The sequence below is a fragment of the Neoarius graeffei genome, chromosome 7 (assembly GCF_027579695.1).
Source record: "Neoarius graeffei isolate fNeoGra1 chromosome 7, fNeoGra1.pri, whole genome shotgun sequence".
In the NCBI taxonomy this organism is placed as follows: Eukaryota; Metazoa; Chordata; class Actinopteri; order Siluriformes; family Ariidae; genus Neoarius; species Neoarius graeffei.
In genome coordinates this window covers 38,517,711-38,529,855 of record NC_083575.1, presented here as the reverse complement: position 1 = coordinate 38,529,855, position 12,145 = coordinate 38,517,711, and the positions used below count along the sequence as shown (strand labels likewise).

The window sequence follows — 12,145 nt, the reverse complement described above, 5'->3', positions numbered from 1 at the left end:
AAAATAAGGGGAAAAAAACCATTGAATTAGAAGGTGTGTCCAAACTTTTGACTGGTATTGTATATAACCACAAATTACCTTCTCCGAAAATGAAATATCTCTAAAAGTAGGGATTATACAGAGTCATAGCTGAGTTTACACAGACTTTATGAAGTATTCTACAAAAAATATGCATTTACTGGCATAACGTTGATGATTATTAACTGTTTCAGCAAGTGCTCTTTCACTTCCATTACAGATAAACAGGTTTTCCAGTTTTTCATGTCAATATAAATAAATGTGTTGAAATAACTGCATATGATAATTGCATATATGCTTCAGACAGAGTAAATAGACATTATATTAAAACATTGGCACATGGCAATAACTGCAAGAATGAAATGAAATGAGTGTACATTTAAATGTATTTTATATAGGATCAGTGGACAATCATAGTACACATCTAACATTTTACGCAGCTGTACATGCCTGCATGTGTAATTAATATGTTTTCCATTTGATCAAAGTGCAGATAAAAACATTAAAACAGCAGTCATTAATATTTTATAGCTATTCTCTTTTATATAATTATCTTCTCCCCCTCTGCATGCATATAACTTCAGACAGCGCAGGTGGCAGAAGTGGGACAAACTGGATTGTGACATTTGTTTCTGGGTGTGATGTTGTCAAGGACACGTGGGCTGCAGTGCCTCTTGTAATGCAGAGCAGGATTGCTGTAGTTGAAATGAGAGCTGAAATGTTCTTGTACATATTCTGGCAGTAAGTGAGGAATTCTTAACAGGGAAAGACAGAAAGAGGAAGAGAGAGAGAGAAGTTAAAACCCTGAAGACAAATATCCCATCTTATATATACTGTACAGACACACATAGCGGGCGGCACGGTGGTGTAGTGGTTAGCGCTGTCGCCTCACAGCAAGAAGGTCCGGGTTCGAGCCCCGTGGCCGATGAGGGCCTTTCTGTGTGGAGTTTGCATGTTCTCCCCGTGTCCGCGTGGGTTTCCTCCGGGTGCTCCGGTTTTCCCCACAGTCCAAAGACATGCAGGTTAGGTTAACTGGTGACTCTAAATTGACCGTAGGTGTGAATGTGAGTGTGAATGGTTGTCTGTGTCTATGTGTCAGCCCTGTGATGACCTGGCGATTTGTCCAGGGTGTACCCCGCCTTTCGCCCGTAGTCAGCTGGGATAGGCTCCAGCTTGCCTGCGACCCTGTAGAACAGGATAAAGCGGCTAGAGATAATGAGATGAGATGAGACACACACATACAGTAGCTATACAGAAAAGCAGCATCGTCCCCTGTGAGCTGGAAACACATTAGCTCCTGGTCAGTGTTCCATATGGTCAGTAGCAGCACATTAAATGCTAAAATTAATTTTATGTTGCTTTTTAGTATTTCCTTCATGGCAAGCAATTATCAGAGCACATGTTAAAAACCTATACAATGCAGGGGAAAATACAGTATATGTTGGCGGCATCACTGTGCCAGATGGACATGTTTTGTGAAAACTATTATAGTTTCATATCTATTCAAATGTAGAGAACATTCCATGGAAGATAGAAAAGGAATCACAATGGGGGGAAAACCTGAAATACAACGCACAACTGTTATTGCTTTTTATTTGTGTCATAAGGACAACGTGCCACACTGGAAAACACAAGCATAACTGGATTTCTCTTTTATCGCTTTGGTGAAAAACAATCAAAAAGATCTTGCTTTTTTCTTAAGAATTAACGCTGAAGTCATATTCAGAGGTGAACATGCGGTCTTCTTCTTTCTCCTTGTCCAGCACTGTTGCCAGGTCGGGGTCCATGTGGACTCTATTGATCTATATGTCATATTAATTGGAGCATAGTTTTACGCCACATGGCTTTCCTGCCGCAACCCTCCCATTTCTGGTCTTGGGAAACAACTATTCACACCTACGGGCAATTTTGAGTAGCCAGTTCACCTAACTGCGTGTCTTTGGACTGTGGGGGAAACCGGAGCACCCGGAGGAAACCCACACAGACACGGGGAGAACATGCAAACTCCACACAGAAAGGCCCTCGCCGGCCGCTGGGCTCGAACCCAGGACCTTCTTGCTGTGAGGCGACAGTGCTAACCACTACACCAGTGTGCTGGCAGAAGTGAATATACTGTAATTTCCTGTATTTTACTTTTTGTTTCATCAGTGTGTTAAAGTTTTGCCATCATGAAATGCAATCACTGTCCAAGCACAGCCTTAAGCCATACTCGGGGGCATGGTTCCAATCCAGGATGCTTGAATGCCCTTTATAGGCTCATTGATTTTTAATTCCTTTCTCATAGAACTCTTAATCAGCAAGCTTTAAGAAAGGCTACTAAAACATGCTATGAGTGTTAATATAGATTAAAAAAAATACTTCACAGCAGGACTTAGGAGTTATGCAATCAAAATTTTAAACATATTTTCAATGAAGTTGTATCTTCCAACATCAAAAAGGAGGCATTTGTTTATTTTCTTAAAGGAGAACTGAAGTCATTTTTAAACTTGCTTTATTTCTTAATTGACGTGTTATTCAATTACGTTTTCGGTTTTAGTAGCTTTATATCGTGACTCGTATTGGCAACTAATTGCAATTAAATATTATGCTTATCTGCCTATTCGGTTTTTAGCCATGTTGAATTTAGTTCGTTTGGTCCACGGCAGGCGTCGCTTATCCACGCAATCTTCATGAGACTTGTGCGAGACTTTGAAACGTGACATGTCAGCCAGGTGTCAGCGCCGCCATTTTGAAAACTGTTTTCCAAACGAAATATTGCACAAAAACGAGTTTAAATGACGATTACTGCCTACTTTTTTCAAACTTTCCTGATTGCTATCAAAACAAACAAAACTTCCGGCTTGATTACGTCAGCATTCGAAAGAGGGCGCGTGTGTCTTTTGACAACGTTGGCAAATGTCGGTCACTTTGATTTCCGCTGTATGTTTTACTTTTGTCCTATGATGTCTCGCACAGGTCTTAGCGAATCTCGTTTATGGCCATTGCTTTGACATATGGACTGATGTATTACAGAGCATATTTCAAACACTCATAACTTGCTATAGCAGTGACAGAATAGCGATCAAAAATGCATTCCTATATTAAATAAGATGAGAAATAGAATTTTGATAATAAAAAAATTTGCCTTCAGTTTTCCTTTAATGTGGAATTAATGAAAGCTCTTACATGTACTGCTTATTGCAGTAGGCATTGCTGTTCTCCTGTTTCTCCAGGCCTCATGCTGGGTAAGTAACAAAGTAATATCACCATCTACTGGATATTTCGGGTAAGTACGTTATTCACATTCAAGATATTACCAGTGAGGATCAGGATCAATGAAGTTTCATCTAGATACATCTAAATGTGTTAAAACATGGCACCTTTTGTTTGAACCAACCCATTTTTCAAGTGATAAAAATGTTGGAACATGTGACAGATAGGTGTTTCTTGTAGCCCATGATTGTTAGATTGATCTCATCTCATCTCATTATCTCTAGCCGCTTTATCCTTCTACAGGGTCGCAGGCAAGCTGGAGCCTATCCCAGCTGACTACGGGCGAAAGGCGGGGTACACCCTGGACAAGTCGCCAGGTCATCACAGGGCTGACACATAGACACAGACAACCATTCACATTCACACCTACGCTCAATTTAGAGTCACCAGTTAACCTAACCTGCATGTCTTTGGACTGTGGTGGAAACCGGAGCACCCGGAGGAAACCCACACGGACACGTGGAGAACATGCAAACTCCACACAGAAAGGCCTTCGCCAGCCACGGGGCTCAAACCCGGACCTTCTTGCTGTGAGGCGACAGCGCTAACCACTACACCACCGTGCCGCCCCGTTAGATTGATTGTTTAAACAATCACTAGCTCTGAATGTCTACTCTCGGTTAGAGTCTGGGGTTTTGACCGTAAAGACTCCATTTGTTGTTAAAAAGAATAAACCAACATGAACACCAGAGAGCTGTCTATGGGAGACAGTCAGGCTATTTTGCAGCTGAGAAAAGAGGGAAAATCGATCAGAGCCATTACATCCATTTGTAAACAATCCTTCTCACTGTAGAATGGCGAAATCCAAATTATTTGGAGATAGACTTATAACCCGGGGCGCCACGGTGGTGTAGTGGTTAGCGCTGTCGCCTCACAGCAAGAAGGTCCTGGGTTCGAGCCCCGTGGCCGGCGAGGGCCTTTCTGTGTGGAGTTTGCATGTTCTCCCCGTGTCCGCGTGGGTTTCCTCCGGGTGCTCCGGTTTCCCCCACAGTCCAAAGACATGCAGGTTAGGTTAACTGGTGACTCTAAATTGACCGTAGGTGTGAGTGTGAATGGTTGTCTGTGTCTATGTGTCAGCCCTGTGATGACCTGGCGACTTGTCCAGGGTGTACCCCGCCTTTCGCCCGTAGTCAGCTGGGATAGGCTCCAGCTTGCCTGTGACCCTGTAGAACAGGATAAAGCGGCTAGAGATGAGACTTATAACCCTTCCCAGATTGATAAGCAGTAACTATTGCTCGTCTGAGGTCATGGCTGATGTCCTTTCTTCTTGGCATGATGTACACACACACACACCAAACTGCTAAGCGTTCTTCTTTTATAGAGGTAGTTACACTTCATTATGATGAACAAATCTTGCGCATTTCATTAGTAATCCTTGGTAAAAAAAAAAAAAAAAGATATTCTGTGTGTATGTGATTAGTTGGTCATGAAGTGCAGTGTGCTGTGTATATGTAACACCTACTCTCCAGTGACGGGTCTCCTGTGACAGCAGCAGAAGCAGGCCAGAGCGGCCAACAGCAGCAGCAGGAGGAGGGGGATACCGATGCCCAGGACCAAGCCAAGAATCAAGGACTTATTATCTTTCTGAGTTGCACCATCTATCAGCCCATCCCTCTCTGAGACAAATAAATGCATTCGCTATTACTCTTTGGCTTTATAAATGGGATCTAATTTTTTCTCTTGGCAACAACAGCAATACTTTTCTTGATTGCTTATTTACAGCTACAATTGATTGATTATTGCAGCTAGAAACAACAATTAAACACACAAATTAAATTAAGCACACACTTTTGTAAAATAATAGCTATCAGCATACTCTATGATTGGAAACTTGACTTTTCCTGACAATCTTACCTAACATGCAAGACTGCGCGTCCTTCATGTCATTGCCATTACACACACATCTGTAGCCACCATAAGTGTTGTAACACACAGCTGGGTGTTTACACACAGTCTCATTGGTGTAGCACTCATCTAGGTCTGAGAGAACAGCATACATATGTTAGAAAAACAGCAAAACATTTTTGTTTATAGTACATGACATACAAGACCATGTTTACTGTCCTCAATATACAGGGTGTTTCAAAAATTTTTTGATATAATTTCACAATCTAATAACTTTGCCAATTCTCGTTCAATTGACCTCAAATTTTAACAGCACGCGTAGAAGCAAGTCAAAATTTTATGTTTAATGTTTTTTAAAAAAAATCTTTTTAGGTATAGAAATGCCATTCACTGGAAAAGAAAAGGCGTTTTGTATGTTAGAGTACGCTCGAACACAGTTGAACAAGACTGCAACGTGCATTTATGAGAAAATTCTCTAAAAATGCACCAAGTGCAATGCAGATTTGGACCTGGCACAAAAAGTTCAATGAGGAAGGCTGTCTGTGTGTCTGCGTCTCAGGCGGCACGCATATTGACAATTTGTGAAATCGTTCATGGAATCCACACACCTTTGAATTTCTCATTCAGATTTTGAGGAATAAATCTTATATTGCTCAACATTAAGTCTGTTCAGTTTCATTTGCCTAGACCAGTGGTTTTCAAAGTGGGGGCCGCCAGGGGGCGCTAGGGGGGCCTCAGAAAGTTGGAGGGACGATAACAAAAAAATTGCAAAAAATATATACTTTTTAAAAATAATTATTATTAAATATATTGTAATTAGTTTTTTAATCATTATTATAAAAAATAATTATTAATAATAATACATCATATCGAGGCGGCACGGTGGTGTAGTGGTTAGCGCTGTCGCCTCACAGCAAGAAGGTCCTGGGTTCGAGCCCCGGGGCCAGCGAGGGCCTTTCTGTGCGAAGTTTGCATGTTCTCCCCGTGTCCGCATGGGTTTCCTCCGGGTGCTCCGGTTTCCACCACAGTCCAAAGACATGCAGGTTAGGTTAACTGGTGACTCTAAATTGACCGTAGGTGTGAGTGTGAATGGTTGTCTGTCTATGTGTCAGCCCTGTGATGACCTGGCGACTTGTCCAGGGTGTACCCCGCCTTTCGCCCGTAGTCAGCTGGGATAGGCTCCAGCTTGCCTGTGACCCTGTAGAAGGATAAAGCGGCTAGAGATAATGAATGAATGAATGACATCATATCGAAACGTTGTTTGCCATGCTCATCTCTCCGATTGCCTGTGACGTTGCGGTTTGCACCATTTATCAAGCTGCTTTGCTCCTCAAGCTAGCGTATTGCTAGCGCAAAATGGACAGGTTTTTGAAGAAGAGACCGAAGGAACAAACCAACAGCCCTGCTGTGGAGGACACTACTGCGAAAAAAACTAAGAAGTCCTGGCCAACTAAAATCCGAAAATATGAGGCAGCATAAATTAAGTATGGCTTTACAGCCATACAGAAAAATGGCCATGATTGCCCGAAATGCGTCCTCTGTCTGGAGACCCTGTCAAACGAGTGCTTAAAACCTTCGAAACTTCAGCGTCACTTGGTACAAAAACATCTGACAGATGCTGAAAAAACAGTAGGTTTCTTCAGACGCAAAGAAGAGCATTTGGTCAGGCAATCTGCTGCATTCACCCAGCAAGCTACTGCCCCCGAGCGGGCCCTGATGGCATAATTTTTAGCCTCGTACCACATTGCTCATGCTAAAAAACGTCACTCAATTGGAGAAGATTTGATTTTACCAGCCACCAAAGACATTGTCCGAGAATTGCTTGGTGAGGATGCTGCCAAAAAAATCTATGCTGTCCCACTCTCTGATAACACCGTGAGCCGACGGATTGGTGACATGGCTCAAGACGTATCTGCTCAGCTGTTGGAGCAGGTGAGAGCCAGCGAATACTTCGCACTTCAGCTGGATGAGAGCACAGATTTATCCAATGAGGCCCAACTGCTTGTGTACATCAGATTTATTTCACAGGAAAGATTTGTGGAGGAAATACTATTTTGTAAAGCACTTGAAAGAAGAACTACTGGGAAAGACATTTTTCAAGTTTTGGACGATTACATCAAGTCTAACGGATTGGACTGGACCCGTTGTGTGGGGGGATGTTCGGACGGAGCCGCGGCAATGACCGGGAAGATCAGTGGAGTGACCGCTCTCATTAAGCAGAAGGCCCCGCATGTAGTGGCCACACACTGCATGCTCCATCGTGAGGCACTGGTCGCAAAAAGGATGGATAATGAGTTGAATCAGGTACTACAGGAGGTTATACAGTTTATTGTTCAGTGCGAAAATATTTGTGTTGAAAACATGCTAGTTAATAATATTCTTATGCTAAACAAATGTAACATCTCATCTCATTATCTCTAGCCGCTTTATCCTGTTCTACAGGGTCACAGGCAAGCTGGAGCCTATCCCAGCTGACTATGGGCGAAAGGCGGGGTACACCATGGACAAGTCGCCAGGTCATCACAGGGCAACACATAGACAACCATTCACACCTACGGTCAATTTAGAGTCACCAGTTAACCTAACCTGCATGTCTTTGGACTGTGGGGGAAACCGGAGCACCCGGAGGAAACCCACACGGACACAGGGAGAACATGCAAACTCCGCACAGAAAGGCCCTTGCCGGCCATGGGGCTCGAACCCAGAACCTTCTTGCTCTGAGGCGACAGCGCTAACCACTACACCACTGTGCCACCACAAATGTAACAATTATTGACTATTGAATAAAAGTAAGAGAAAACATTCTAAAAGTTGATGTTTCTTTACATATTTTGTAGCATTGTCTGTGGGTTTGCAAAGGGGGTCCCTGGCCAGAAGCTAATGCTGTTTGGGGGGCCTTGGCATGGAAAAGTTTGGGAACCCCTGGCCTAGACTATGTAATTTCTGGGATATTTACGTCTCAAATAAGATCACATTTTTTTGAAACACCCTGTATAATGTATCATTTTTAACTTTACAAGGACCAGAATCATAAAACCAGCATGTAAGCCATCTTACACATTGTTTCCACTCTTTTACCTTCTACATAGGTAGATGTAATGCTGTAGTAGTGACCGACTCGGCTCAGGTAGTCCATGATGTACCAATGAGGAGTGTCACTGGACACATTGATTCTGTACTCATTCCCTTCTTCTGATCCTGAGTCCGGCAGCAATATTCTGGCACTGTAGAATTTATTCTGGAAACCCATTGAAAGGATTTGCTCCAGCTGTTGAAGAATTAATTATTGCAGTCATTAGTTTTATGATTCATTCCAGATGCTGTTGCCTCAATAATGAGATATAATGCTGCTCTGAAATCAAGCCAAGCTACACTGGGATTACTTAGGCTATGAAAATATGAAACTAGACACAATGAACAGAGAGTCCATTCTGACTTTCTGTCCAGAGGAAACCTAAGCCCAAAGGCACAAGAACAACAGAAACTCGAATCACAATTCAAGCTGTACTGCACCCATCAGGTCTGCTCTCACCTGCTTCACTTGCTGTTGTCTAGGCTTTTGACTGCTCCAGGTGATGGAGACATTGAAAATATTCCACCCTAAAAACAAGAGGCAACCTTAATATTCTATAAAACATAGCTGCTGTTCAGGTATTCCATAAGGCCTACGGTGGGTCTATGATGTACTTCTAAGAAGTCTGGCAGGATTAGTATCTGGGTATCATTATCAAATACTATTTAAATCCTTATAGTATTGACAGTTTTTATTTCTTTTAAAACAGAAAGGTGTCAGCATTAACTTTTTCAGCAGTTTGTGCTACAGTAGCTCTTCTGTGGGATTGGACCATATGGGCTAGCCTTCGTGCCCCATGAGAATCAATGACCCTTGGCTGCCCGTGACCCTGTCGCCGGTTCACCGGTTGTCCTTCCTTGGACCACTTTTGGTAGGTACTAACCACTGCATACCAGGAACATCCCACAAGATGTGCCATTTTGGAGATGTTCAGACCCAGTCATCTTGCCATTATAATTTGGCTCTTGTCAAAGTCACTCAGATCCTTACACTTGCCCATTTTTCCTGCTTTCAACACATCAACTTCAAGAACCGACCATTCTCTTGCTGATTAATATATCCCACCCCTTGACAGATGCCATTGTAACAACATAATCAATGTAAATCACTTTACCTGCCATTTTTTTGAATTTTATGGTTGATCGGTGTATAGTATATACTATATATCCATCCATCCATCCATTATATGTAGCCGCTTATCCTGTTCTACAGGGTCGCAGGCAAGCTGGAGCCTAGCCCAGCTGACTATGGGCGAGAGGCAAGGTACACCCTGGACAAGTCGCCAGGTTATCGCAGGGCTGACACATAGACACAGACAACCATTCACACTCACATTCACACCTACGGTCAATTTAGAGTCACCAGTTAACCTAACCTGCATGTCTTTGGACTGTGGGGCAAACCGGAGCACCCGGAGGAAACCCATGCGGACACGGGGAGAACATGCAAACTCCACACAGAAAGGCCCTCGCCGGCCACGGGGCTCGAACCCAGGACCTTCTTGCTGTGAGGCGACAGTGCTAACCACTACACCACCCTCCGCCCGAATAAAAGCTTTATTAGCACCAATAGATAAATATAATGTAACATATTTGCCTAATGTGATTAATATTCATGTAAATTTATTGTATTCATATAATAAATGATGCTGCAGTCATAGAAGGTTCATGGATTTTTTTTTTTTTACACTAGAAGGGCACTAGCTGAAAGAAGGTTTGAGAAGTCTAGCCTTACCTGTAGGATTTGGAGAATCACCTAAAAATGCAAAGCACCAAAATTAAACATCAATAATAGAGTTGAGCAACAAAATATATATCATTTATCAATGTCATGAAACAACAGATCCAAAAGAAGAACGTTTGTCACCACAGCCACTGGACTCCAGGGATCTCTGATAGCGGCAGGAGCAGTACACTGAGCCAGGTGTGTTCACACACTCAAACTTTGCATTAGGGCAGGTTTCAGGGTTCTGACACTCATCTATATCTGTGTGTGGCAGGGATCATATGACAACAGGCATGTCTTTAAATGTTTAGCACAATGTAAGAGGTCATGTCTCTGTATACCTGTGCATTCACGTCCATCACCAGAAAAGCCAGGCTTACAGTGGCACGTGTAGTTATAACCGGTACTGTAGCAGTCTGCCATCTCATGACAAGGAAAGCGAAAAGGAGGAAGGCAGAAATCTGTTGATAACAATAAGAAACATTAGTTGACAATAAAATTCTATCTTGTGAAGGTTTTTTTTTTCTTAAATCAAGCTGCCAAGAAATGGAGCTCATTAAAATGTGTTTAAAACCTTCACTGAAGGAAGGTGAGACAGGAAGCCATTTATGGGTACAATGATGGAGATGCCCAATATTAAAGTGATATTTTATGCATAGGCAGTTTTAGATAGATAAAACCTCACAAGTTCAACACCATTAAATAACATAAAAAATGCATTATTTTTTGCTTAAAGAACTTAAAGGAAGAGAAAAGCAATTTACACTACCTTCAGCACAGCCTTTTCAAGATTCATTGATTTTGGACAATCTCATCTCATCTCATTATCTGTAGCCGCTTTATCCTGTTCTACAGGGTCGCAGGCAAGCTGGAGCCTATCCCAGCCGACTACGGGCGAAAGGCGGGGTACACCCTGGACAAGTCGCCAGGTCATCACAGGGCTGACACATAGACACAGACAACCATTCACACTCACATCTACGGTCAATTTAGAGCCACCAGTTAACCTAACCTGCATGTCTTTGGACTGTGGGGGAAACCGGAGCACCTGGAGGAAACCCACGCAGACACGGGGAGAACATGCAAACTCCACACAGAAAGGCCCTCGCCGGCCACGGGGCTCGAACCCAGACCTTCTTGCTGTGAGGCGACAGTGCTAACCACTACACCACCGTGCCGCCCCTGATTTTGGACAATGTTTAATTTAAATGAAATATACTTCTCATCTCATCTCATCTCATCTCATCTCATCTCATCTCATCTCATTATCTCTAGCCGCTTTATCCTGTTCTACAGGGTCACAGGCAAGCTGGAGCCTATCCCAGCTGGCTACGGGCGAAAGGCGGGGTACACCCTGGACAAGTCGCCAGGTCATCACAGGGCTGACAAATAGACACAGACAACCATTCACACTCACATTCACATCTACGGTCAATTTAGAGCCACCAGTTAACCTAACCTGCATGTCTTTGGACTGTGGGGGAAACCGGAGCACCCGGAGGAAACCCACGCAGACACGGGGAGAACATGCAAACTCCGCACAGAAAGGCCCTCGCCGGCCACGGGGCTCGAACCCGGGCCTTCTTGCTGTGAGGCGACAGTGCTAACCACTACACCACCGTGCCGCCCCTGATTTTGGACAATGTTTAATTTAAATGAAATATACTTCTTAATATAAATTTTTAATCATAAAGTGAATGACGCTTACCATTCTCAAAGCATTTATAACCTCTTTTGTCATTAGAGACAGTGTGGGGAGGACATTCTCCACAGCTAAAACTGTCCCCTTCTCTCTGATTGAAGCAGTCCACTCCAGGGAAACAAGGCTTGCCTTTACACACATCAGTTCTATTCCCACAGTATCTTCCACCAAAACCTGGTGGACACAAACACCCTACAATCTGGGAATATAAGAGTTAAGAAGACGATGAATGGCAGCATGTGTGTGGAGGACAAAAACTGCAAGATATGATATGAACTCACACTATGATGACTTTCTAAATATCTAACAGAGTCATCTACTGAATGTATTTACCTGGAATTTACCCTGCAAGTGGTTCTCTGCCACACTCTGGTACTGGCAGGTTCCTCCGTTCAGACAGCTGCAGAGCTGCACAATGGGGATAAGCACAGAGCTGGACATTTGGTCACTCACCTGCACAGTGAGCAGCACGGGCTGAATATTTAATGGTCTCCACACTAAAACTCCATCATCTGCCAGAGGAGTAAGAA

General features: G+C 43.2%; 1 protein-coding gene across 1 annotated transcript in view; it reads right to left on the bottom strand.

Moving 5' to 3' along the window:
• Nucleotides 1-392: 392 nt before the first annotated feature.
• The window catches only part of si:ch73-105b23.6 (mucin-like protein), a 40,736-nt gene continuing 28,983 nt past the window's right edge, over nt 393-12,145 (bottom strand). Inside the window, exons 14-23 of the mRNA XM_060925598.1 lie at nt 11,949-12,127; nt 11,622-11,814; nt 10,255-10,374; nt 10,055-10,174; nt 9,923-9,943; nt 8,648-8,715; nt 8,194-8,383; nt 5,125-5,250; nt 4,733-4,886; nt 393-773 (exon numbers count right to left, since the gene is read on the bottom strand). Coding sequence (XP_060781581.1) covers nt 599-773; nt 4,733-4,886; nt 5,125-5,250; nt 8,194-8,383; nt 8,648-8,715; nt 9,923-9,943; nt 10,055-10,174; nt 10,255-10,374; nt 11,622-11,814; nt 11,949-12,127 — 1,346 coding nt within the window. The 3' untranslated portion in view covers nt 393-598. The remainder of the gene's footprint in view (nt 774-4,732; nt 4,887-5,124; nt 5,251-8,193; nt 8,384-8,647; nt 8,716-9,922; nt 9,944-10,054; nt 10,175-10,254; nt 10,375-11,621; nt 11,815-11,948; nt 12,128-12,145) is intronic.